We start from the raw sequence: 27,693 nt of genomic DNA, 5'->3' as shown, positions 1-27,693 counted from the left end.
ATGTTTGTATATTTCCACAACTCACAAACCATATTTGTAATCACATGCATATATTTTACTAAAGTTTGATTTTTTTTAATATTTGATGCACCATTTTTCTTTATATGTAAAAAATATTGCATCACTTGTTGGTTTGTTGGTAATTTATTTTTTTCTATATCACACGCTTCAAACGGCATTTTGTGATTTTTTTTTTAACTTATTTTTGCTTTTGATTTTACTTCACTTCACTTTTGTTTCTTTATTTGTCTTTAAAAGGCCACAATTTAATCTACGTTGTTTACTTTGCGAAAGCTGAAAATCGATTGATTGATTGCAGATCAAAGCTTTTAAAAAATGCATTCAAATGCACGCAACTATAATTTTTACATAAATAGAGGAAAAAGCAAGAATTTGTCATAGAGAAGACAACAAAAGAAGCATGCAAATATCAGGTGATAACAGTGTTGTCAGATAACAGATTGAGTAAGCATAAACAAAAAACATTTAATTAAAAGTAATAGTAACCAGTGTTGCCAATTCTAGTAAAAAAAAAATTTGGCATAATTGCCAAATTTAACACAGGGTTATATTTGGATTTTTGAAACCTTTATAACTTTTTTAGTTATGAACAAAAGTAGTTACTGTTAAAGAAAAAGTTTCACATAATTTAAAGGCCTTTTCGACAGACTAAAAAAAATTGGAATTTAGGTATGATGTGAAACGAGATACCGACAGTCACTACTAGAATTTGAATTCGGAGTAAAAAATGATTAAGGTAAGAATTGTGGCGGCTTCCAAGCCATGAACAACGGTGTACGGCTCATTAAAATCGGACTTAAATTGGCGACGTAGTGTCAAAAAAAGTAAATAGCCCATCGGGGGGCGTGGCAAAAAAAAACAATTTTTTTTGGGATCGCCTTCAAAATATCTTTAATCCTAGGGGTGGACTGGAAAAACTTTTTTTTTGTATGGGGACCGATCCGCACTAGGAGAATATTTAAAATATTAATTGATTTCACAAATAATTCTTTACAGCAAACATTTGGCTCGAATTGAACTATTTTTAAAATTCTCGATTATAAAAAATTATTTTTATCATTCGAGCTATAGAGCATAAGCGCAACCACTTTGAGCAAATAAAAATACGAACAAATTAAAAATGTCTGTAATATAACTACGAGATATTCAACATAAAAAACAAAAATTCGTTCGCAAATGATTCGAATTCATTCTTTCTTCTATTCATTCGCAATATTCGAGTTAACGTCAAAAGGAACATTTGTTGATCTATGCTCAGCTATTTTCAAAACAGTATTTTGCTTTCATACGGATAAGTGAATTTTCGTAGACGATATTTTGAAAGTTGTATATCTTAATATCTGACTTCATACTTGTGCTCAGCGGAAATTTCTAAATATGAAATGATGGTCAAATGCCAGAGCTCATAACTTTTTTGAAAATTTGTTATCTAGTGTACGTAATTATGGGTGAGTTCTAGTTGGATGTTGTTTTGTATTGATGCGAAATGTGCACACAATATTATACAAATACAAAGCAACATGCAACTTGGAACTCGCCCTATACATATGTAAATATGTAGATGTTTGAAATAATTTTAATTTATAATAATGTGCTTTGAAAACAAGGGAATTAAAATAAATACATTTTCTTCAATTTATATTTACATACATACATCGCTAAATAGTGATAAATTCGGGCAAATGTTTGCGGCAGAGAGGGAATGAGTCAGTTCATATTCATTCGTATATAACGAATGAAAACAATATAATTACCTTTGAAGTTAATGAGAACGCAAACAAAATTAAAAAATACATTATTCCGAATGAAAACAAAAAAGAAAACAATCGTCGCCAGGTAACAAAAACAAATAGTTGTTATAAAATTCGTTCACAGATCGCAAATACAAATGAAATGAATTCATTTTAATCATTTGAAAACGAATTTTTCTGAACCCTGGAATTTTCTATACTTCTGAATTTCGCATACAATTTTAAATTTCAAGAAATAGAAACTGATGAAGTAATTAAAATCTGGTTCTTTCAAAAATAGAACTGGAGGAAGAAAACTTTTATTTGAAGGAGTCATAAGAGATGCAGTAACTTATTTAGGATTCTTCTACATGCAGATAGTTAACGAGAGTTTAGAGAAAGGTGCTTTTCCAACTTCTTGGAAAATTTCCACTGTCGTTCCAATAGAAAAGGTTAAAAATACCATTAAAGCTGATGAGATGAGCACTCATGTGAAACTGCCCCGAATTTGGTAATTGTTCACTGGAAAGAAGAACTGAGAAAAAACAAATACATAATTGCTGTTTTCTTAGATTTGAAACGTGTCTTTGAGACACTAGATCAAGACCTACTATTGAGAAAGTTGTCCAATATAGGAATAAAGGGTATCAAACTGAATTGGTTTGAAAGTTTTATAAAGAAGCGTATGCAAAGAACAGCGATAATAATGATTTAGGCCAATTAAATATAAACCAGCAAACATTAGAAAGACTGCAATGCCTTAAATATTTGGGTATAAAAATCGACGAAAAGTTAAACTTTAATGATTATACTGTGAGCAAAATCGCAACGAAGTTATACTTCATGCGACGTACGTGCAAATTCTTAAAGAGAAAGTATAAAATAATGGTATACAGAGCTATAATAGAACTCCTACTAAATTATTGCCCCACTATATTATTCATAATAATTTATTATTCATAAAAATTAAGCATTTTTCCGATATTATGAAACGGTGAGCCATATAATAAATTTAGATATCAATTTCGGCTCTGGAACTCGTCCTTTCAGAGCGACTACATACATATTATAGAAAAATAAACCTTATCATTGTGGATATAGACCTGGTAAATCCACCACAGACCAGTACTGGGATTCGCCATTCTATTTTAACGATTATCGAATCGTTAAGAAAACTTAACGACGATTTTAACGATTTGACAATTCGCTAAACATATTTTAACGAAATTCGCTATCGCTTGATCAGCTGTTGTCGTTAACTACTTACTCGATTACTCGTTAAATAAACGACGAATATTTTGAAGTTGTTAGAGGCATCGACAAAGTAAATTTGATATTTCTTTTGACTTAAAATAAAATAATATAGATCACGATTTTACTTAAATAATATCCCTGCAGTGAAAAGCTAAACCAGTATGCACAAATTCCAGTTCATGAACTATTATTTAAGGATAAAAGTCATACCAGTTCGTTATGAACCATAATTATACCAGTTTCGCGCAGAAAAAATTAAACTAGTTGGTAGAAATTCTAGTTTGAAAACTGGTATTAAATGGGAGAGTCATACCAGTTCCTCATGGACTATAATTATACCAGTTCTCCGCAGTGAAATGCCAAACCAGCCAGTATAAATGCTAGTTCACTAACCAGTATGTGCTAAAGCGACGGCCTACCATTTCGGCGATTTCGAACAACTTATGCGATTAGCGACATCTGTCTTTGAATAGACATAACCAAAACTAAAACGTGGTTAATTGCTTTCATCACAATTGTCGGCTGTGGCGTCGAGTGAAGACTACCGATTCTGGTTCCGAGATCTCAGGTTCGAGTGCGCGTGGATGTTGTTAAAGTAAAGTAAGTAAATTAATTTAAATAATTATTTCAATTTAAATATAAAATAAAAATTGTACATAAATTTAAGTTGATTTGGAAAAAACCTAAATACTTACTCAAATACCATAAAAAATTAAAATAAATAATTTTTTGTTCTTTTTAAAACAATAAATTTAAAAATTACACAAGAGATATAAATAAAAAAATTAACAAATAAAAAAAACAAAAAAAAAAAAAAAGGTTCGCTCACTGTGATTCGAACTCGGATCTCTGGATTTGGCGTGCCAAAGCTTTACTCTGTCGACCATTGCCACTATTGCAGCGCCGCGAGCAAAATAATATACTTATGCTTTTCACGGGGGATGAATAGGCAGTCTATCCCGTCAACTGGTATGATGCTACTAGTTTTTCTACTGGTAGCGTGCTGATGCAGGAGCGGACAGTTCACATCTCCTATGACACCGCCATGTTAAAAATACCAGTCGCTAACATTGAAAAAGGATACAACGTGAACTAGTTGGGCTGAAACGCATACTGGTAGCATTCTGGTTCCCAACTGGTAGCTTTCCCTGCAGGGATATAAAGGAAAAACTTTTTGTTAAAAATGGCATTTGAGTATTTGGTATACGTTTTATCCCAAGATGAGGAGATAATAAGTCCTTCATCAGTAGATAGACGTTTGCTTCGAGAAGTGGACAGCCCTTTCCACTTGGCTGCAACTGAGTTTCGTAACCTTTACTGTTTAACCCCAGACTTGGTTGAAGATATTGTTTCCCAGCTTGATAGCCAATTGTGGGGTCGAAGAATAACTGCGATAACGGCAGAGAAACAGGTAAATAATGTAATTTTCAAGTATTTTTCATATACAATTGAATTTTGTAAATTTTAAAGGTTATAACTGCCTTGCGATTCTTCGCAACTGGCTCTTATCAACGTCCCATCGGAGAGCAATGGGGGATATCCATGAGCCAGTCGTCCGTAAGTCACTGTATACATTGCGTAACGGATGCAATAAACCGCACCATGTTTTTGGCAAAGGTTAGGTTTCCAATGACCCAAATAGAGCGGAAAGCTGCAAAAGAAATTTTCGCCTCAGCATCCGCACCATTTGTAGGAGGTACTATTGGGGCTATCGATTGCACTCATGTGTCAATCATGAGCCCAAAAAATCATGAAGAAGCGTATGTCAACCACCATGGATACCATTCTTCAGTGTGCAAATGGTAAGAGTAAAATTTGCTCAAGGGTTAAACTACTGAGAATAAAATTTATTTTATACAAATATAGATATGTGATCCAAATTTAAAGATATTGGCTGTCAATGCTAAATACCCAGGAGAGCGACGCGATTCATTTATTTGGAGCTCCTCTGCAGCGAAATTTTGAAAATGGAAACCATAACATGTTTTTTATTGGTAACTTTTTAAATCCACTGAAACTTATTTATTAAAATCAATTTAATTGAAAATGTCGAATATATATTTGCAGGTGACTCAGGATATCTTTTGGAGCAGTGGTTGATGACTCCTCTACCAAACTAACCAGAAGGGAGTCCTAAATTCCGCTATAATGAGGCATTGTGCAAAGCTCGAAACCCAGTCGAGAGACTTTTTGGCGTTCTCAAAGGAACTTGGCGATGCTTATCTCAGCAAAGGACTCTTTTGTATGATCCTGGATCTACTGGAAAAATAGTAAATGCATGCACAGTGTTGCATAACTTGCGATTGGGTGACCAAACATACGATCCCGAGAGTGAGTTCCCAGAGCCAAGGTCAAATAGCTGTAATGTAAATCACGACGCGCCGTCTTCAACAGCAAAACGCGTCCAAGACCGGCTAATTGCAAATTATTTTACATAAATAAAACGTTAATAAATAAAAATTCAGAAGAAATACAATAAAATTACTTTGGCATTATATTTACGGTGACCATATTAACCAACGTAAAATAAAGGACATTTTTTCAAAATGATTTGGGAATACGTACATACAACTTGTATGATAAAAGTACCTTATCCATATCGTAATTTATATCAAATATTTATCCGTTAATTATATTATTTAATTGTACAAGTTCCGTGCTGTAGCGAAAAATGAAGCCAAACCTTTTTCAAGGACTTCGCAATCCTTTGTTACCAAAATGCGTTTATCATTATTTATACTGCGCGCCGAAGTGGGCACACAGTGGTTTAAAATTGGAATTTAATGTTCATAATCCACCGGAGCCTTAATTTTTCAACCAAGTTTTACTAAAAAGCAAACAAAAATATATTTTGGTGCACATTTTTTATAACATTTCAAATTTATTTTTTGTGTATTTTTTTGTTTTGGTGAACCATGATAAAAACACTAGAACGTAAAATCATTCTCTCAATTCGTCGGCCATGATCTTTTTCTGACGTTTTCAAACATTTTAAAATCATATCAAATTGAAAATAAAAAAAATTAAATTGTTCACGATTGTTGTTGTTTGAGATTAAAAATGAGAATGTGTGTGTGAGATTGAGTTCGAATTTTAAAATTATATTGCTGGCAAACGTCAGACTGCCTCTCAATGATTTTACGTTGTATTGTTTTTATCATGGGTTGAACCATACGATTGTTTTCAACTAGTTTCTGTTATGTAACATTTATTAACTGGAACAGGAGAATACATTTTCTTCAAAACTGCTACTTTTTCTGCATTTTGCACAAAAAAAAATTAATATAATCAAATAAAAATTCAGAAATCAGGCTCAACTGGTCTATTGCAAATATTGTAACCTTTCATAAAAAAAAATTAAATTAATCAAATGAAGTGAAAAATGCAGGCTCCGGGGAATTACGAACACTAAATGCCAGTTTTGAACCACTGTGCAGTAGGAGGTTTATTGTTCTCTTTCAGTGGAACTGGAACCTCAGCGTGCAATATGCTCCTGGACACAACTTTCCCTGTGGTTTATAGATTGTACAAAGATAACTGATTAAATAGAAAGTCATAAGTGGGGTGCGAAACAAACTGGCGAAGGTTTTCATTATATTTTATAAGGGACATTTTTATTTTTCATATTCGTCGTATAAAAAATTACCTCTGAAAAATGCAGAGCCGATTTAAAAAACAGTTTAAGAAATAAAGGACAGGGGGTTAAAATAAAGGACTGTCCTTTAAAATAAAGGACGGATGGTCACCGTAATTATATTAAACATTTTTATGTAAATAAAAACTCTAGTATCAATGACTTCAGTCTTATTTTGTCTTTAATTTGAGAACATTTGTTTAAAGTCTAGAATTATATATGAAAATATTCATTAAATATAGGGTCCATCAAAAGACAGATCTCAGTATGTAATCACAGATCAGTTTCTATAATATGATATGGCGTGAATTAAAACACCACGTAAAAGCACGTTCAAGTTACAGGCGCATCACAAAATTAAAACATAAATTCACAAAAGGAAATTTCATTACTTATTGAATATAAGAAATATATGTGCTATATCTTACATGCAGTAAGTACCGTATTTATCAACTAAATTTGTAAACATTGAATTCATTTGAAAATCAACAGAAATTCAAATAACTCGCTTATTATAAACAAATAAAGATCTCCACGTACTAAGTCAAATGTCAATTCAAATATGTAAAACTTCTTCAAATATCTTAAACAGTTATTCTAAATGTAAAAAGTTAACTTCATGCTATGTCGAATTAAAAGTTAACTCTAACATAAATACAAAAAAAAAAGAACTTCATGCTCTATCAAATGAAAACTTAACTAACATAACTATAAAAACAAAAAAGATCTTGAACTTATTTTTAAAACGATTAACACTAACAAAAAAATTAAAACAAAAATTTTCTTCAAAAAGTACATATTTACACAATATTTACAAGCGGTAAATAGCGTTTGTTAAATTACTAAAGCCATCCGCACATGCCTTTAAACCTTCCCCCATTGTGGTCATAGCTTCGGCCAACGATTTCGTTACCTGCACACTTGCCGTACTTGTTTCAGCTAACTGTTGAAAGAACATAAGAATGTAATACTATTTTTTAGTATGTACAAAAAATTATCTTCAAAGCTTTCATCACCCTCTTCCATACGCAGTTGGAGTTCCTAATGATGAGAAAATTTGTTAAATGCTGTGCTATTCATAACTATTTATTTGATTTTTACCTCTTTCACTGGCACACTTTCAGCAACAGTTTCATGGCCCTGCACATAGTCGCTACCGACAAGGGCAATCACACGCCTCTCAGGCTCAGGGGGTGGCTCTTCATTAATGGGATTATTTCCCGTCATTGCCTGCTTTCTTTTTCTATCGCGCACCTTAATGCTAGTACGGCTCTTCCCTCCTGCAAAACAAAATTTTACGTGGTGTTAAATTACTAAAAAATTTTTACATACTGTGCGCCACTGGTCGACGTTCTTCACCGCACCACCAAGGCTATTCAGCATTGCGCTAGTTCACTCCACTTCTTGGCACAGTCCGATTTGCCATGAAGTTTCTGGGACCTTGATCCTGCCAATCCCGGCGTTTGCGTCAAAAGGTCCACCATGCGACTTAGTTGTTCTGTTGTGGTCCGGTTTCTCTTTTGAACCCTGTGTACTGACGAAGCCATTCTATAATATGCGAAAATGATTATATCTAATAATTCAAAATAAATAAACGTTTTATTTTCCTTACTTTTTGTAAAAATATATTAAAATATCCACAAAACTATGTCTATGCCACTTTGCAAGCAAGGAATTTATTTGTTTTTCGTTCTTCTTTGTGCTTTTCGCATTTTTGACGTTTCGTCAAGCTGTGATGCCACCTTTCTTTTATTTAAATAAAACGAAAATGTCAGCTGTTTAGTGTCGTTAAAAAACAGTTGCCGAATAACACAATCGTTACTGCAAACCACAAAAATCGTTATCTTAGACCTCGACAAATCGTATCGTTAAAAGTTAGTGAATTGCACTACAGGTCGATTTCAAAGCCGCTTTCGACAGCTCTAAAAGGAAACTGATACGGCTGTGCAAAATGACGTCGAGGAATATCACCAGCTCCGTCAAAATGGGCTCTCCGAGCCGTTTGATACCAAGCGAGGTTTCAGACAAGGTGACACGAGTTCGTGTGATTTCTTTAACCTGATGTTGGAGAATATAATACGATCTTCAGAACTGAACCCCGTAGCAACAGTTAACTACAAGAGCGTGCAAATGCTAGTGAAAAAACCTGCGAGGTCTGTTTCGCCTTTTCCAAGTTGTATAAGGAAGCAAAGCGATCGGGTCTTCTGGTTAACGAGGATATAACGAAATGTCTCCTGTCATCAAACAGTGAGCGCATTCGCGCCCCGGCGTCTACGTCAATGCTGACAGTTACAATTGCAAGAATTTAGAGAATTTCGTTTACTTGGGAACCAGGATTAACACACGATAATAATGTCACAATAGGCAATGGAGTAGTAAAGTCTTCTCTCGACGTACGAAAACCACACTCTATTAGTCACTTATCATGCCCGGGCTGATATATGGCTTAAAAGCATGGACAATGGCAACGTCCGCTGAGGCGGCTCTTGGAGTATTCGAGAAAAATGGTTTGCTGAAGATTGATGTGCATAGTGCAGCGAATTAAAAAACCGGGCTTGGCCATGCCGTTCGAATGGACACCGACGCTCCAGTTCCGAAAGTATTCAAATCGGAACTCGCTGGTGGGAGCAGAAGAAGAGGGAGGCCCCGCCGCGTTGGCATTTCCAATTGTTGAACTCGGCTAAAATCGCTTAGGCGGTTTCAGAGCCATATAAGAAGGAAAAATTTTGTTAAGTGTAAGTTTCAAGTCGCTAAGGAAAAAAATTACAAAATCAACGGTAATTGTTAGCGACTTGAAACTTGCACTTCATTATACCAAAATAAATGGGCTATATAACAGCATACTCGAAAATTTTCTAAAAACTAGATGAAAATTTTAAAATTTTGATGGAATTTTTTTAAATTCGATGAATTATTATGAACTTTGTTTAAGTTTTGTATTTTTTTTTTTTATGTGATGCGAACTATATTTTAATGAAAATTATTAAAAATAAATCTAAATCTCTGGAAGTATTTGGGGTAGAATACTGGAGCTTGGTATGGAGATATATAAAATCAATTCATACTCATGTCTCAAAATGGGCGCTACGAATTTTTCATACCACATACCTTGAGAAAGTACATTATTTATTTATTTAGTCAAATGGATCGATTACGGATAGCAACGCAACCACGGTTCGGTTGCCAGCTGGCAACGCAACTGGAAAGAAAATTTGTATTACGAATAGCAACTATCGTTAGTTACTGTAGAGTTATCGATTATCCAAATTTGGCAGTACGGCAACCAGCAAGTGGTTGTAAACAAGCAGTGCTAGTAAAATTAATTTATTGGAATAAAGAGTTAAATAAAATTCAGCAATAATTCTAAGTTCAGTGAACCATTTTTTCGAAGAGGGAGTGCACCGCATGAACGCGGCCTCAATCAGGCGACATTTAAGGGACAATTCCAATCCTGGCGCCACTGCCTGCACTATAAGTAAAAGTTAATGCTTTTAGGGCTTTTAATTTATTATCTGTTTGTGTTTATATTCAAAGCATATTCCAAACTTCTAGAAGAAGCTGTAGCATGATGGTGAATACACAGAGCAACGGCTTCGTTCAACTTAAATACCTCTGCTCCTAAAGCTTGCCATGCTCTTCGATTTTTCGCAAAAGGAAGTCTCACGGCAATTACTTCAATTTGGAAATTTGGTATGTCGGTAGTTTTGAAAGAGGTGCTTCAGTTGATAGAGCAAAAACTTTGCAATCGGTGTTCGCTTTTGTTACGTCGAAGGAACAGATCTCAACGAGTTACAGTAGGGAATCAATCCTCACAACCAATGAAACTAGTTTCTGGTGTACCACAGGGCTCAATTCTAGGACCTATATTATTTGCCTTATTTCTTTATGAAATCTTTTCGGTGTGTAAATTTGTTAGTATGCATGCTTATACAGACGATGTCCAGCTTTACTTGTCAAGTTCTTTCGAAAATGTTAATGATCTCTGTGATAAGATAAGTCGGCATATTTTATCAATAATGCACTGGGCAGAAACCAGCAGTCTTTGCCTTAACCCAAATAAATCGTATGTACTGCCTATCTCTAAAAGAAAGTTGGTTGTAAATAACATCCCTTTACATAGGTGTAGGGTTGCCAGGTTTTTTATGCGGGAAATCAAAAAAAATCAGTACTTTGCAGTACATTTTTATTCAAAGCAAAATTATGAATTTAAGTACCAGACAATATTTTAAAACACCAGAGTACTTGTTTTTAACAATATTTTGGTATATAAATAAAACATAGTTCATAAAAAATAAGTGTCATTTATTTTAACATGAGTGTACACATCATTATACACAGAAGCCAATAATTTATTTATTATTGTTGTTAGTATCATTTTTGAGTAAATTAGCGTCCTTCAACATCGAAATATCGAGCTTTCAAGCATTTCTGAAATTTACCGTTATATGAAAAGTGGCCGTAACTCTAGTCCGATTTTAATGATTTTCAACGTTTTGTTTTTATGTGGAAAGCACAATAACCATACCGAGTTTGGTACAAATTGGTAGTACGGTTATTGAGATACATATATGTGATCATAAGTGGGCGGTACCACGCCCATTTTCCAAAATTTTACCATAAATGTATTTCCTGGTAAAGAATTGTTGCAAGCATCAATTTTGAATAAATTAGCTTTAGTATTTACTGATTTATCGAAGGTTTCGTATTTCTCTATATTACCGTTATATGGGATGTGGGCGTGGTTATTGTCCGATTTTAAAAATTTTCAGCCATGTGGTATGTTGTACCAAGGCCAACAACTGTACTAAGTTTTGGAGAAATTGGTTGAACGTTTACCAAGATAAACACATGTAACCATAAGTGGGCGTGGCTACGCCCATTTTCCAAGAATTTATAATATTCTTAATTTTCGTCTAAAAAGTATTGTAAATATCAATTTTGAGAGAATAATTTTCAGTAGTTACTAAAATATCGTAGCTTTCGTATTTCTGAAAGCTACCGTTATATGGGAGGTAGGCGTGGTTATTGTCCGATTTGGCCCATTTTCAATACCATCCGTCCTACGCCTGGAAGAAGTACACGTACCAAGATTCGTTAAGATATCTCAATCTTTACTCGAGTTATCGTGTGCACAGACGGACGGACGGACGGACAGACAGTCACCGCTTAATCGATTTCTCTTTTCATTCTGATCATTTATGCATACATTTGTCTGTATCTATCTCGATTCGTTTTGCCTGTTACAAACAACCGTTATGTGAACAAAGTCCACAAGTGCGCTCGGGTATAAAAATTACTTATTTCAAACTGTGGAAGAGTACCACTATTTAAGGACTTCATCTATATTTCCTCATAGAGTACCACTATTTAAGGACTTCATCTACATTTCCTCATATAGATGAAGTCCTTAAATAGTGGTACTCTTCCACAGTTTGAAATATGTACATTTTATACCAGAGCGCACTTGTAGACTTTGAAAGAATTCGCTGAAAACAGTATCTAACTCTATGTCTTGTGTGCAAAACTCTTTTACAAGGTCAGTAAATTGTGAAAAAAGAATTGCAAGCTATAGGGAAAAGACATTTGAATATCAAAATTTGTTGTTATTAAACTGAAAGTTATTTGCGAGATAACTAACAACACTCGACTAAAAAACGTCAGCCTTATTTTTATATAATTTAAGCTCCATGATATTAACCCAACTGGAATATAACGACCCGGCGAAATGCCCATAAAAGAATTGATATTTTTGTGTATTAATTTCTTGAACATATCAAACATTATCTGAAACATGTCAAATATAATTAAATTATATTCTTACTTTTTTCAGTACAGCCCAAGGTACATTGAACAGGTACTATCAGTAGAGCAGCTGATTTGATTTATTTTCAAATTATTTGGTCTCGAAAATGTCAAATATTTTTAATTTTTTCTCACGAAAATTATAAGTTGTTAAAATCCATTTGCTTGTGAAACCTTTTTCCATACAAAAGAAGCGATTGAATAGCAGCTTTTGGAACGTTCGCCCAACTCGGCAGCACGACCGCTGATTACTGGGCCTTGCAAAGGATAGATCAATGCTTCGAGAAGCAAACAAATTTACTAGGAAAGAAAGTTGCATCAATTTTTATTTTTTCCAATTTCAATTTTTTATTTTTTATAATTTTTTGTATTTCACATGGCACCCTTTGATTTAGAAGAAAAAATTCAGAACAGTTGTTGACACTTTCGATACCAGAAGCAACAACAAAATACACGCAAATGTTGTTTTTGCTCTACTGATACTACCTGTTTGATGTGCCTTGGTACAGCCTAAGGAAGTTTCAACGTTATGTAAAAATCTTAAAGTATTTTGTTTGAATTGAAACTTCAGTACAAATCAGTACAAATTTTGAAAAATCAGGACATTAGCGTACTGATTAGGGCTGATGATACCCGGGTACCCGGTTACCCGGGTATTACCCGGGTGCCCGGGTAATTCGGGTAATGCCCGGGTACCCGATTACCCGGGTATTACCCGGGGCTTTTATTACCCGGGTAGTCGGGTATTACCCGATTTGCCCGGGTACCCGGGTAATATACATATGTTGGTGCCGGTTAAACGAAAAACACCCGGGTAATGCGACATAAAGCTTCTTGTATAATCTTTTTGGTGAGGATAAATATTTTTTCAGTGAGAAAATTTTTTTTTATAATTATTTTTTTATGTCTAGAGTGTACGCGACTATGTACACCTAACCGCTTGCCTGAGTAGACGGAGACAAGAAAAGTAAATTAAAACATTAGTTTCTGTACTTAAATTCAAACTTCTAATTTTTGTAAATGCATATACATACATGCATGTGTACATATGTATGTATGTATGTATATTTTAAAGAATATTAAATATTAATATTTTAAAACAGGGACTGAGAACGAAATGTATGATCGAAACTAAATGCCATTGTCGTAGTTTTGTTCCCAAGAACGCGTCAAAACCAAAACCAAAATGAGAACAAAACTGACGAGAACGTTCTCATTGGGAATTATATAAGAACTAAACCCTGTGGTAGGCCACTTCTGGTACAAAAAGTAAGGTAACAAAGCCTTATGCTATTCATTCACCTAAAGATTTTGTACTTTTATTGTATCAGCTTGTTCAAATTATAGTTTCTTTTCTCATAATATTTAAAGCTTTTAAAATCACAATTATTTAATGAAGTTTCCTTAATACGAGAAGTAGGTTGATGAACGTATTGTTGTGAAATAATTGTGGAAGAAATTTTAAAATTTTTTTCATTCCAACACAAAAATTGCCTCAACTGTCGGTCATCGTTTAGATTCGCAGGTGGGTGTGTCTCAATAATTTTATTTGTTACCGATCCGATATCTGTACGTGCATTACCAACTTCGTAAATATTAATATTTTAGACATGCCTAAAACAAGCTGGGTTTGGAAGTACGCTTGTGTGATGAATGACGGATTTGTCAAGTGCAATGTATGTGTTGTATATTATAATATTTCCCCATATGGTACGGAAGATTCTTATAGATTTTCCCTATGTACGTTCGTTTGCGTTATATGATCGTAAATGCGTTTAATTTTCACCTCTCCACATTTTTTCGGGTGCCCGGGTACCCGGGTAATTACCATACTGCCCGGGTACCCGGTCTACCCGGGTTATAAAATACCCGGGTACCCGGGCTACCCGGGTAATTCAATACCCGGGTAGGGCTTCACCCGCTACCCGGGTACCCGGGTAGCTCATTACCCGGGTGAAATCATCAGCCCTAGTACTGATTGAAGAAATGAATAAAATCAGTGCAAGAGCTGCAAAATCAGTACTGTACTGATAAAATCAGTACGTCTGGCAACCGTACATAGGTGCCAAAACAATTGCTTTTGTAAGCAAAATGACTAACCTAGGCTTTGTAATCAATTCGAATTTAACATGTGTTGATCATATAAATATGGTAATAGGTAAGGTGTATTGCGCGCTACGGAGTTTAAGACAATCGTCCTCGTTTACCCCGGTTAACGTCAGACGTAAGCTTGCCATCCAATTACTGATACTTAATTTGACGTACGGCCGCTGTGGTGTAGTGGTAAGCAATGCGCGCTTTCACTCATCAGCACCTGGGTTCTAGCCCTGGTCAAAGCAACATCGCAAAAAAATATAGAAAAAGGTTTTTTCTTAACAGCGGTCGTCCCTCGGCAGACAATGGCAAACATCCGAGTGTATTTTCCCCATGAAAAACAGCTTCTCATAAAAATATAATCGCCGTTCGGAGTCGGCGTAAAACTGTAGGTCCCTCCACTTTGTGTGACAACATCAAGGCGCACGCCACAAATCGGAGGAGAAGCTCGGCCAAACACTAACATATGTGTAAGCGCCAATCTATTATTATTATTATTATTAATTTGACGTACTCTGTACTGATCTACTATAGACTAGACTCCCAGTCTGCCCATAAGGTTGAGGTTGTTTTTAATAATATCACTCGGTATGTGCATGGACTGCGTAAATTAGACCACATATCCCAGTGGAGATACGATCTGTTTGGCTGTCAAATCCTGGACTACATTGAAGCCAGAAGCTGTATCTTTCTTTATCGGCTTGTGCTAACTAGAACGCCTTCATATCTTAATGAGAAGCTGAAATTTACAAAATCGCCCCGTTTATACGATCTAATTGTCCCCAGATTTAACTCTGTAACCTCGACTAGATTGTTTTTTTGTGAATACTATACGTACCTGGAACTCGATTCCTATCGCCATAAGGAGTACTATAAACAAAAGCAACTATAGAACTGTTATTTATATTTATTTTTCTCAACTTATCTAGACTGACCATCTTATTTTATTTTAAATTATAACTATTTGACGTAGCCTTAAGTATATACATACGTAAGCCTGCATTTTTAATATCACCAAAGTAACGTTTTTGTAAATGTATTAAAAACCTGAGTTCCGCTCTATCTGTTGTACTATAAAAGTTTCAAAGTCTTACTGTACTAATTTTTATGTTCAATAAATAAAATAAATGAAAAGCGCGTACTCCGCGGGAACTAAAATATCAAGGCATTGTTTTGCTGTTGTTTTCACAATATTCCGTAAATGCAAACTACATTTCAAAATGTTAATATCGTTCAAACTATTTAAAACTAAAAAAATTCAAACACTTTTTAATTTTCGCTCCTAAATATGGTCCAAAAAGCTTCCCAGCAACCACAGAAATATAGTTGCCTGAATACACATTTTGTAGCAACTGCAGTTGGCAGTTACCATCTGTAATATCGTTTCGGCAACTAAACGTTTCGGCAATTGAAGTTCTGTTGCTATCGATAATTGACCCATGATGAATACATGATTCTTTGAAACTAGTGAATGATGAAAACTAAAACGAAAGTCAGGTTAACAATTCGTTTGCGTTAGCGTTTGAATAAAAATTGGCTTAGGGAGGGAAAAGTCTAAAATACCTTTTGAAACTCGATCAATCTTATTAAATTCAATCAAAGCTCGCAAAATGGGTGCATTGTAATTGCGTAATTAGTTCTGTGTTTGATAATGTGAAAAATCGAAAAGTAGCGAAAGTTTCTTATTGGACAATGAAATGTTATTTGTTCTAAGAGACAAGAACAATCGACATTACCCCGAATAATGTCATACAAATAAGATAGAGACAGAATTGTTCTCGAGTATCTAACAATTTGAGATTAATTAATTGGCACCGAGCTATATACGAAGGAACCGGTTCACTAAAGTTAAGTGACCTGAGAAAAAAACGGAGAAAAACTTTTTCAATACGTTCAATACAATAGATTGCAATTTGCTAGTAATGTCTCCATATAACTGTGGTATATTCCAGTTTAGATCGTACGAAGCAAGTGTATAAAAGCTTCAGCGTATAGGATTTTGAAAATGTGTAGGTATTTCGACGAACAAAGCCCAGTATTGAAAAAGATTTCGCAATAATTGAATTAATATGACTTAAAGGTAAACTTGGAGTCAGAGATTACACCCAAATCCTTAGCTTCAACAACAACGTTCAAGGGAATCCCTGGAGTGTTATATGAAGAACTATACGCATAAGATGACTAAGAGAAAGAAATCTGAAAACACTTCGAAATGGTTCTATGTCTCCACAACACAAGCAAAAATAACATACAAAAATAACACAAGCAAGAATAACACGAAGCAAAAATATTACACTCATAAATATCATACACATAAATAACACAATTAAATAATAACACGGAATAATAATATGCTTTGAACTTTATTTTATTACATTGCATTTACTTCACCTATTACGCTAAACAACATTAACTTATGAAGAAAGATTATATGCAACAGCTTTCAAATACTGCAGTAGATCACCTCCAGAATCATACCTTGCCACAAGATTTTCTAGTCTAGTATCTAGATCTCGATTAGTTTTACTCTTCCTCGATGCAATCGATCTTCCAGCCATATGCTGGCCCAAAATTACTTGGGTACACCAATCTGCCACTTTATTTGCGAAGAAAATGGGCTGAGTACCCTTTGCAAGAACAGCTTTCTGCGTAGGCGGCCTTCGGCTGCGCTTAGGGATTATAACCCTCACGAATTAGAATTCTTTTTCTGTTTTGCTAAGAAAAGGGACTGAACACATTTTGCAGAGAACACGTTTCTGAGTAGGCGGCCTTCGGCCGCACTTAGGGACTATAACCCTCACAAATTAGAAGTCTCTTTGTTTTGCGAAGAAAAGAGGCTGACCTCATTTTGCAGAGAACGCCTTTCTGCGTAGGCGGCCTTCGGCCGCATTTAGGGATTATACCCCTCACTAAGTAGCATTCGCTTTCTATTTTGCGAGGAAAAGGTGCTGAACACCTGTCTGCGTAGGCGGCCTTGGGCCGCATTTAGGGATTATACCCCTCACTGAGTAGCATTCTCTTTCTATTTTGCGAAGAAAAGGGGCTGAATACCTTTCTGCAAACTGCTTTTGCAGGACCAGCAGAACGTTCAGAAATGCTGGTATGGCAGCACTGCAAATGTGGAGCGTTTTAAAACGCCATTTTTCTATCAAGCGTCGCTCATCATTTGCATAAAAAACAAATTACACTGCCGCTGATTACGCTTGTACCATGTCGGAAGAAAAGTGAGTACAAAACTAATTTTCTTTAATTTTTACAATGAAAATTTTTTAAACGTATAGTTTTGAAACAATCATGTATTATATTTTTATTGTTTTCATCGAAAATTTTAGTACGGCTGAAGTTAAATTGCTGCTTAGAGTTCGATTAAATATGGAAGATGAATTTGCATCTGGAAGGAGAAAAAAAGCGTTCTATGGAGCGTGGAAGAAGTAAAAAAAAAACGACAGAGACAGACACATCGCACAAAGAAAATTTTTGCGACTCTTCAGGCAATGGCAAACTTTCGAGTGTATTTATGCCATGAAAACCAGCTTCTCATAAAAATACAATCGCCGTTCGGAGTCGGCGTAAAACTGTAAGTCCGTCCCCTTTGTGTGACAACATCAATGCGCATGCCACAAATCGGATGAACACTAACATATGCGTAAGCGCCAATCTATTATTATTATTATTATAAGTATGGCACTCCATCAACCCCCGCCACAAAATCTGCAAGTGTCGTTGGAGCTGCCATCGTCGCCGCCGTTAGAAGAAGGTAACGTTGAGCCGCCCAATTCTCCACCGACTTCAGTTCGTAGAGCACCACATCCTCGGAGAAACCCAAACGGCGAAATATTAAAGTTTTTTGAGGAATAAGCTATTAAAGAGTAAACCCGGCATGACGAAGCAATGGCTGTGGAGAGACAGAAACTTTCACTGGAGAAAGAGCGAACCCAAGAGTTAAAATAAATATTGAACCGATGTCTACAAAAGTGATTTTGAATTTATTTTTTATTAGTCATAAGATGAATCTGTGAAAAGCACCTTTTTAACCTTTCTAGAACTAAATCTTTTTTATTTTTATCATTGAAACCATGTGATGTTAATTTAATATATTTTATTAAATTGAATAAAATGAAAATGTAGTCTAAAAAAAACGATTTATTCTGTGTTCAGTAAGAAAATCTAGAAAAGTAAACTAATTATATGGAAGTACACATCGTCGCTGGAATAATGAAATAGTGTAACATGAAAAGTATAGTTTTGAGAAAAACGAATTGAAAGTTTTTATAAACCATTACAAACCATACAAATACAATTTCGTTTTTCGGGAATAAATTAGTGAAATTAAAGGATTGTCTATCCAATGGTGCAATTATCGAATAATAGTGTATGTGGCATTTACACTGTTTCTTTATTCGAGCGACGATATATGCATGAATAAGCGGTAAAGATTTATTTATGAGAAAAAAGGAGTTGTCAAATAGTTTCTTGCATCAACCCCATTTATATGTTGTGGTTGTTGTAGCAGCATACAAATTCCCCAAAGACTTTTTGGGGAGTGTTGCTGGAGTGACAGTCCTTGGCCAGATATAAATCTGGGTCGTTCCGGTTACGTAGACCCGACTGTCATGGGAACGACTCCATTTATATCATCCGGTTCGGTGGACCGAATAGAGACAACCTGAACTGCCTCCACTTCACTGTCAGCATCTATGCTTACATGTATTGCCTCCTCGTCAGTATATTCTAAAGGATTTCCTTTGTTTATAATAAAGTATCACATCGGATATGCCTTTAAAGCTCGAAACGTCAATATGATTTAAAATCTTGATTTTTTTTTTAAGTCCCAAATGCTTGTTCGATAAATAGCCGCGTTGAACACAAACGGCTGTTGAATTTCTTTTCTTCCCTAGAAAGATGTCCGTTGTCTCTGTAAGGCACCATCAAAAATTTCGAAATTATGGGGCTATTTCCAGAAACTGGCATCGTGGCAGCTTCCCGGATACCCACATATGGCCTGAAAGATAGTGAAATTTTAAAGTAATGAGCTCTAAGTAGTATGTACCTGCATGGTAACGGAATGTTTCCTTTGCGGTCATAGTAACTGATCGCATCTTCTTTAGGCGTAGGTATGTTGAAATGTGTTCCATCTAAACATCCAATTACGAAAGGAAACGGATTTTCTCTGCTGTTTTCAAAATTCGTCATGAGAGTTTGCTGATGTTTAACAGATGGCCATTTATTTTTGCTTTTCAAATTACAAATGGCTTTGATTGTTTTAATGAACAGAGAGTACGCTGTTCCCCTCACAATGTTGAAACGATCCGAAAGCTGGCGGAAGGTGACCCTGCGATTACATAGCTTCCATAATGTTACGTATAGACATTTTTCTAATGAATGACTACAGCGGCCAAATCTTGTAGTTAACCGGGTTGGAGACAAGGCGTCTTTCAAGGCCTTAATTAAAATAACTTTGATTAGAAAATACTACTTTTGCTAAAACATGTAAAAACTTACATTGAAAGTGGACCAATTCATTCGAAAATGAGAATAAAATATGTCCTGCGGAAATGCTTTTATTGTTTAAAAAAAAGTCTCGTTTTTAAGTATTTTTCGCTTTAGTGATAGACTTTTAATAAGAAATCTTCTTTAAACTTTAAAAGTTTTCTTTTTCTTGAATTCAATAAAAAACTGTCAGCTCTTGGCTCACAAATATCGTCCACTATTAAACTTCATAACACTTCCATGCTAGTAAAGAAAGCGTTCAAAGTGCAACAAACCTATTTGCAAACTGTCAACAATTCTATCAGCTGCATCAATCATCAAATCTGCAGTGCTGCCAGCTCTGCAAATACTGAAAGTCATAATGAATTACTGAACACACCCCACCTTTTGCGGAGAACACCTTTCTGCGTAGGCTTCCTTTGGCCGCGCTTAGGGATTATATCCCTCACAAAGTAAAATTCTCCTCCCGTTCTGCGAACACCTTTTGCATAGAACACCTTTTTGCGTAGGCGGCCTTCGGCCGCACTTAGGATTATAACCCTCACTAAGTAGCATTTTATTTCTGTTTTGCGAAGAAAAGAGGCCGAACACCTTTCTGCGTAGGCGGCTTTCGGCCACACTTAGGGATTATAACCTTCACTAAGTTGGTTTTTCCGTGTTACTATTTAATTGTGTTATTTATGTGTATGATATTTATGAGTGTGAGATTTTTGTTTGTGTTATTGTTGTTTGTATTATTTTTGTTTGTGTTGTGGAGACGTGTTACTTTTCGAAATATTGAGGCTTAAACGATTATTTAGCACCAAGTATAAAGGCAGTCAATATTCGGCTGGAGCTCGCGCATATCACCTACATTAGCGATGGTGTGATAGATCTTAATAATGAAAAACAGTTTCCAATGTCATTAATGAACAATACTAGAAAGAGAAGTGGACCCAGAATGCACCATTGAGGGACACCAGATGTACTAGCAATGAAAGGTATCGACGAGACATTTTCTATTATACAGATGGGACTTAAACTAGTTAATAATACAAAAATGAAAACCAAACAGAGATAACTTGTGGATAAGTATATTATGGGACACTTTATCGAATGCTTTTGAGAAATCGGTATAAATGGAGTCGACCTTTTTGCAATGAAGAAATAAAGTACTCACTAGTAGAATGTATGTATGTATGTGTTAGAGTACTGGTGAGAAGATAACGAAAGAGGTTAAAGAATGTTGTAGTCTGAAAATATTTTGACCTGTTGAAAAAGTTAAATTAAAATTATTGTATAATGTAAGTGAATAATTACAATATTGGTATAAATCGAAAAGGGTTTAAAAAAGTTACATGTAGAAGGGTTGCTATGTGTATAAAAAACCAAATTAAACTTGAATTAAGGTAATAATTTATCTAAAATATGTATCGCAATATAGGTTTCAGACAAAAAAGACTAGAAGGTTGTAGTTTGAAAATGTTTTGAACAGGGTTGCCACCTGTTTGAAAAGTAAATTATGGTTGGTTGGTTTAAGTGGATTGTCAACCTGGTGACAAGCAATTTTTGATTCCACAACTCGTACAACCACAGCCGTTTGGCGGCTTTAATAAATTTCAGTACGTCATACAGAGAGAGGCAGCTGCACTCTGAAATATTCTGCAGGAATGGTTTGCCGAGTGTCTTTAGCCTCATCCTTGCGAGGGTTGTACACTCGCACAGCAAGTGTGCGACTGCCCGTTTTGAGCCCGGGTCATCGCAGCTGCGGCAGAACCTATTGAAGGGCAGTTCTATCCTTTCGGCATGCACCCCAACGGGCCAGTGCCCTAATTGAATTATACAGAAGCTAAGGTGTCAAACGAAAGAGTGTTAAAAAATCTTAGTTTGAACATTCAGTGGAATTTAATTAAATTATACACGATTGAGAGAATACAAAGGTTGCGCCGATCTCGGACCGCTATTCCTCTCTTAACGAATTTGACAGAATCGTTGTTTGCATGACGTCACACTGGTGCAACTTGTTTACGTTTTCCTTGCAACATTTTTTCTTCTTCTTCCATTCTTGCTCACGTTTTGGCATTTCTCTCTCGCAATTGCACCAGTGTGACGTCACACAAAAGTTATTCTCAAAAACCCTCTCTGATCGGCGCAATCTTGTATTCTATCATTCTTGTAAATTATACAGAAGCTAAAGTGTCAAATGAAAGAGAGATAAAAAATCTTTACTTTGAACATTCAGTGGAATTAAATTAAATTATACACCCTTATTCTAGAACCCGAATTTTCGTAATTCGTAATTCGTAGCTCCTTGCGGAAACGTGCAGCATTGCCAACTATCAGTTGTTTTTCAAAGTCAGCTATGAAGGAAAACAAAGTGGAAGGGAATTAAAAAACACTCATCAAGTGCTTATTTATAGTGAAATTGTTTGATTTTACATATTTGGCAGAAAATTATGGATTCTATTGCATTTTCCATTATAGCAGCAGAGTAAGAGCGCGCTATAGAAATGAATGCACAAAGCTATGCGGAGCTGTCAGGCATAGTTACCATGGAGGCATCTATGTATGTCGGCTTCTGGTTAATTTGTTAAACCACCCTGCCAGCAAATGGAAGAGAATTTTATCGCCTATCGCTACTATGTCACTTCTTCGTCACTATTGGAAGTTATCAAAGCGATAGTTACTCATTTCCCAAAATCAATAAAACCCTTCTGTCGCTTTTCTATCTTCTTAAAGATGCCAGAACGATTTTGACTCTTTGAAGTTTTGAAAATTAACAAAGCAAATATTGGAAGTTCATTCAAGTAAAATTATACATATTTTTTATTTTCTCAATTCTTCTCGATTTTTCAGTTAACGTGCAATATCATATTCTATGGGGAAAGTAAACCAATTTTGTTATTGTTATTATCATTATTTATAGTTTCACCATGATCACATTCGAATAACAAATAATAATAGTTTTTTAATTTTAACTGATGCGTTATATCCTTTTTACAATGAAGTTTTGGAACAGATTTTTAAAGTGCTTATGAATTTCATGCGGTGCCTTTGAGCTAGAAATCTGAGCTGAAAGCAGGATGAAAATGGCGTAACTTTGCGGCTGTGGTTGCAAGCTCAAAGGTGTCCCAAATTTTCTCATTACGTTTTATTAAAAATTTAACCAATCCAAGAATCTTCTTTAACATTTCTATCTTTATCGCACAAGTTACTCTTATTCCTATCGAAATAGTTCCTAATTGTTGTATCGCTTTTTTTATTAAAGTTAAATGAAAGTTTAATCCTTTACACGTGTATGTTAAAGTTTTTAGATTCGGGCGTTTGGACACAACAGCCCAAAATCATTGTACAAATAACTAAACCGTACCCACGTTTCTCAATAAGGGCTAACAAATATTATTTTTTGTTCCTTCATATAAAGAAGTGGATAAAAATATACGTATATGCGAAAGGCAAATTTATCGGTTTAAAAGAACATCACTAATATTTCCTCCAAACACATATCGACTTACATCTTTTTACGTATGGTGATTTCGTTTCTTCCAAAAAATGTTGTCCTTCCCCGGTGCAAAATGTGCATGATGTTACACTCAACCCTGTAAAAAGGCATGTTTTTGCCTTCTTCTCTTTGCCTAGCTCACGTATTTCATCATATTGTCGTTTTAAACAATCATCCGATTTTCAGGGCATTCATCTCCCCTGACAAATCTTCATAGGGCCTTTTTTGCCTTAAACGAGTGTGGCATTTTAAGAAACGAACTCAAATTTTCTCACCCTTTGCCTTTAATTTAAAATCGAACACGAAAAGGGAAAAGGGCAATCAAAAGGCGACATTTCTTGGTAAAAACGAAATCACCATTAATTTTTATCTCACTTCCAAAAATTACGCAAAAAAGCTGTAAATTTCTTACTCGCTCGTTTTTAGGCATGCCATTGTTACGAATTTCGAAAGTTCGAAAATACGATTCGGATTGAAGCATTCAATTTCTACGATTCGTAGCAAAATCCGAATACGAAAGTGTTGTAGAATAGCGGCGAAAGTATCCAACGAAAGAGTGTTAAAAAAAGCTTTAGTTTGAACCAAGGTGTACTTAACAAGGAGTGATTGAAAACTCAGTGCGGCTCTCTTTTAAGGTACTATTATGTAAAAAATTATAAACAAACGATTCGAAATTCATAAAAATCTTTTCAATTTGACTTTATAGGATGGTTCTTCTGAGAGCAATGTCAAATTCAATCACACTGTTAAAAACATTTTGCTTTCAACATTCAGAATTTTTTGAGTTGTTTGAAGAGGATTGCCACCAAATTATTTAATATGTTAAATAAATTAATACAATATGGGTATAATTCGAAATAGTTTAGAAAAGGTTTGATTTCTTAGCTACATGAAGGAGGGTTGCCACTGGTTTGAAATAATAAATTCAACTTTAACTAAGGGAATTTATTAATATATTCATCACAATATGGGTGTCAGACGAAAGAGGTTTAAGAAGGTGTTAGTTTTAAATATACTGAAGGGGGCTAACAAAATGAAAAATTTGAAAATCTGTTATTTCTTGCTGAAATAAGTTTTGTTTAATTGAAATAAATTGCACCTGATGTCACGCAGAAATTTCTTACCCTCAGCGAAGCGGGTGAAGGAAAACTAGAAATAAAGGAACATGAGTTGCAAACAATATCATTTTGAATTTTGGTGCTATTATTTTGAGCTGTATGTATATGCTATTTATTGGTTTTTATGGAAATTGAATCTTGAAATATAACTACAAAAATATACCTTTCTTTCCGTAGACCCGAATAAAAAACAAGGGAAACCAGTGACATTTAGCAATACAAAAAGAGAAGACTTTCAATCCAATCCATGGGGAAACCAAAAAAAAGGAAAACATATGTCCGACAACTCTTCAAATATTAATAGAGTGAGTATTCCTCTTTTATGAAGAAATATTTCTTGTTTGTAAAATGGTTCTTATTCTTAGTCTACGAAAACCGATAATACATACGCATCTAGCAAGTTTGACACCAAGACGATTATAAATGTACCATTCGAAGAAAAGAAAATAGCTGCCCCACCTCCAACTTCTGCGCCCAAAAAGACAACTTGGGCCTCCATTGCTTCGCAACCAGCAAAATTGATTTCAAGGGTAGTGTTCATATATTCTTAAAATTGAATGATTTATGTTGTTAATTAAAAAAACTTAACTGTAGACTAATCTCTCAACACTAAGTCATAAAAAAAAGGGTCCAGGTATGCCTCCGCCCCCAATGGTGCCAGGAAAGCATAACTTGGATGTAAACACATGGGAATTACCCAACAATAATCCCCCACCTTTGCCGTCACCTCCTACTTCGACTGATAAATCATTTGCGGAAATTGATTCCAGTTTTACTGTCGGAATTGGATGTGATTATGAAATCGAGATGCACACAGATAAAGGTCAGAAGGGAAGTCAGTACCCTCGCGAAGAAAATAAAGCGAATTACAACAAAAATAATTACGGACGTGCGCGTGGTTCACCTATTGGTAATTCTCGCAAGAACTGGTCTACCCAACCTCTTGAACAAAATAGTCGGGGACACGCGAATGCCAGTACGGGTCAAAGACGATCCGATGACAATATTGGAAGTAGTGCTTATCAAAGTCGATACACCGATCGTAGGAACAATTACACTCTTTTGGAGCCAGAATTGTTAACTCATGATACCGGAGAACCGAAACCCGAACAAAATTTAAATGTTGAAGAGCTAACACCGGAAGCTTCCAACGCAGTGCTAGAAAAATTGCATGACAAGAACAATTACAATCCTGTAGAAATTGACTTAAATATTGCAACTTCAGCAAGGTATGTTAATTGTGCATAATGAGAACGACTGATTTAAATATATCGGGAAATTTTTTTCAGATTTTTCGTTATCAAATCATATTCAGAAGATGATATCCATCGGAGCATAAAATATGAAATTTGGTGCTCAACTGATCATGGTAACAAGCGACTAGATGATGCGTTTAAGGAGCGCCAAAAGGAGGGTGGGCAAATACTTCTCTTTTTTTCTGTAAACGGATCTGGTCATTTTTGTGGCATGGCTCAAATGATGACTGCTGTTGATTACAATTCTACGTCCAGTGTCTGGTCTCAAGATAAGTGGAAAGGAAAATTTAAAGTGAAATGGATTTATGTTAAAGATGTTCCCAATACCAAACTAAGGCATATTCGTCTCGAAAACAATGACAATAAGTCAGTTACAAACTCACGCGATACTCAAGAGGTGCCCAATGCTAAAGGTATCGAAGTTCTTCAAATACTCCACTGCTATAAACACTCTACGTCCATTTTCGATGATTTCTATCATTACGAAAAAAAAACAAGAAGAGGAAGTTTCAAAAAAACCAAATGCATATGATAATTTAACTATGACATCACCCATTAGTAGACATTACAGTCGTCAAAGTGACGACCGAGATAGGGAAAGGGATAGTCGAGGAATCGGCGGATCTCAAAAATATTTTGGCAGTACTAGTTTTCGTGAACGAAATAATTCATATCGTGGAAGCTTTCATAATAGTTTCAATGATCAACGCCGAAATGAAAGCCATAGAATGGGCCTTGTTCCAGATTCGCAACAAAAGGAAAAGGATGATAGAACTGATGCTGACGCGGATAGAGACAATGAATATGGAAGCAGACATGGACATAAAATTGAATATAGTCAGCGTACGAAGCACATTAGAGAGCGGGATTATAGCGAAAAGGAAACTAGATTCCGGGCATCGGGAAAAGAAATGTTTAAAGTAAGTTTAAGAAAGATGAAATTAGCACCATTAACTTTGTGTTTATTTTTTGCAGGACAACGAATATGACTATTGATAAAGCACTACTACAAATGCCGACTATAAAATTAAATATGCACATATTTTTTTCGGAGATAAAACAGTAATACGTTGGTGAAAATAATTCAAACAATATATTACGAAGAGTTTAATTATGTTGTTATTTTTATATTGATTTCCGCTGAAAACAAGCCTTGAAAATATTTTGTCAACTTATTTGACGTAGAGTACAGGAATACTAATATATGTGATTGGTAAAGTATATGTTCGACAAATCGATTAACTACTTAGATCCAAGGTTTGCAAACGTCATTCCATAGAGTTACATTATAATTAATAAAAATCTTAATTATATGACGCACACACATACATACACAAATTCATGTATATACATTATTTTGAAGCTAACATTATTTTTTACGCATCCGTTGTATGCGAATTTTGCAACTAAAAAAAAAATAAATCATGCGCCCTCAAATTTCGAGTCTAATGTGCAAAAAGACAAACTTAAAGTGTTTATAAAATGTGTGCTATGGTTATTGAGCAAAAGTTATTAAGGACCAAACTCAGAAATTTAATCAAATACTAATTAAAATTTATCGAAGTAACGTGTAAGAAAATTAGAACACAAAACACCACAAGGCTTGAAAACTGTGAACCCCGGCTAGATATCTAAGTAAAAACAGTAAAACAAATTTTGCTCGCCATCAATTTTTTAGTACGTCTGAAGAATATCGGCACCAGCAAGGCAAATGGCCATATTTGACAAATCTGAAGTTTTACAGAAGCAAAAATTTTTAATTTTTAAAAGCAAACCCACAACAAAATAGTTGAATATAATTGTTATTAGTAGT

The 27,693-nt window shown here is 35.0% G+C and overlaps 2 protein-coding genes across 2 annotated transcripts; both read left to right on the top strand.

Moving 5' to 3' along the window:
* LOC118734770 (YTH domain-containing family protein-like) lies at nucleotides 1-27,345 on the top strand. The gene is given in 8 exon segments (XM_036464460.1): nucleotides 1-36; nucleotides 378-465; nucleotides 24,802-24,929; nucleotides 24,990-25,154; nucleotides 25,219-25,853; nucleotides 25,914-26,367; nucleotides 26,369-26,800; nucleotides 26,856-27,345. Coding segments are annotated over 8 exon segments (1,959 nt in total). The 3' UTR covers nucleotides 26,877-27,345.
* LOC118749297 (putative nuclease HARBI1) lies at nucleotides 4,136-5,490 on the top strand. Its single transcript, XM_036484095.1, has 4 exons — nucleotides 4,136-4,416; nucleotides 4,476-4,807; nucleotides 4,872-4,999; nucleotides 5,073-5,490. Coding segments are annotated over exons 1-3 (561 nt in total). The 5' UTR covers nucleotides 4,136-4,188; the 3' UTR covers nucleotides 4,873-4,999; nucleotides 5,073-5,490.
* Nucleotides 27,346-27,693: the final 348 nt, after the last annotated feature.

This window comes from Rhagoletis pomonella, unplaced genomic scaffold (genome assembly GCF_013731165.1).
Source record: "Rhagoletis pomonella isolate Grant_MI unplaced genomic scaffold, Rhpom_1.0 Rhpom_scaffold_00001, whole genome shotgun sequence".
Lineage (NCBI taxonomy): Eukaryota > Metazoa > Arthropoda > Insecta > Diptera > Tephritidae > Rhagoletis > Rhagoletis pomonella.
Note: the sequence above shows the minus strand (reverse complement) of the source record. Positions and strands in the feature narration are given on the sequence as shown.

Bases quoted from the DNA above. Each gene is read 5' to 3' on its own strand.
- LOC118749297 (XM_036484095.1), top strand. From the start codon at position 4,189: ATGGCATTTGAGTATTTGGTATACGTTTTATCCCAAGATGAGGAGATA. The intron at 4,417-4,475 runs GTAAATAATGTA...TAAATTTTAAAG, and splicing joins CGATAACGGCAGAGAAACAG to GTTATAACTGCCTTGCGATT.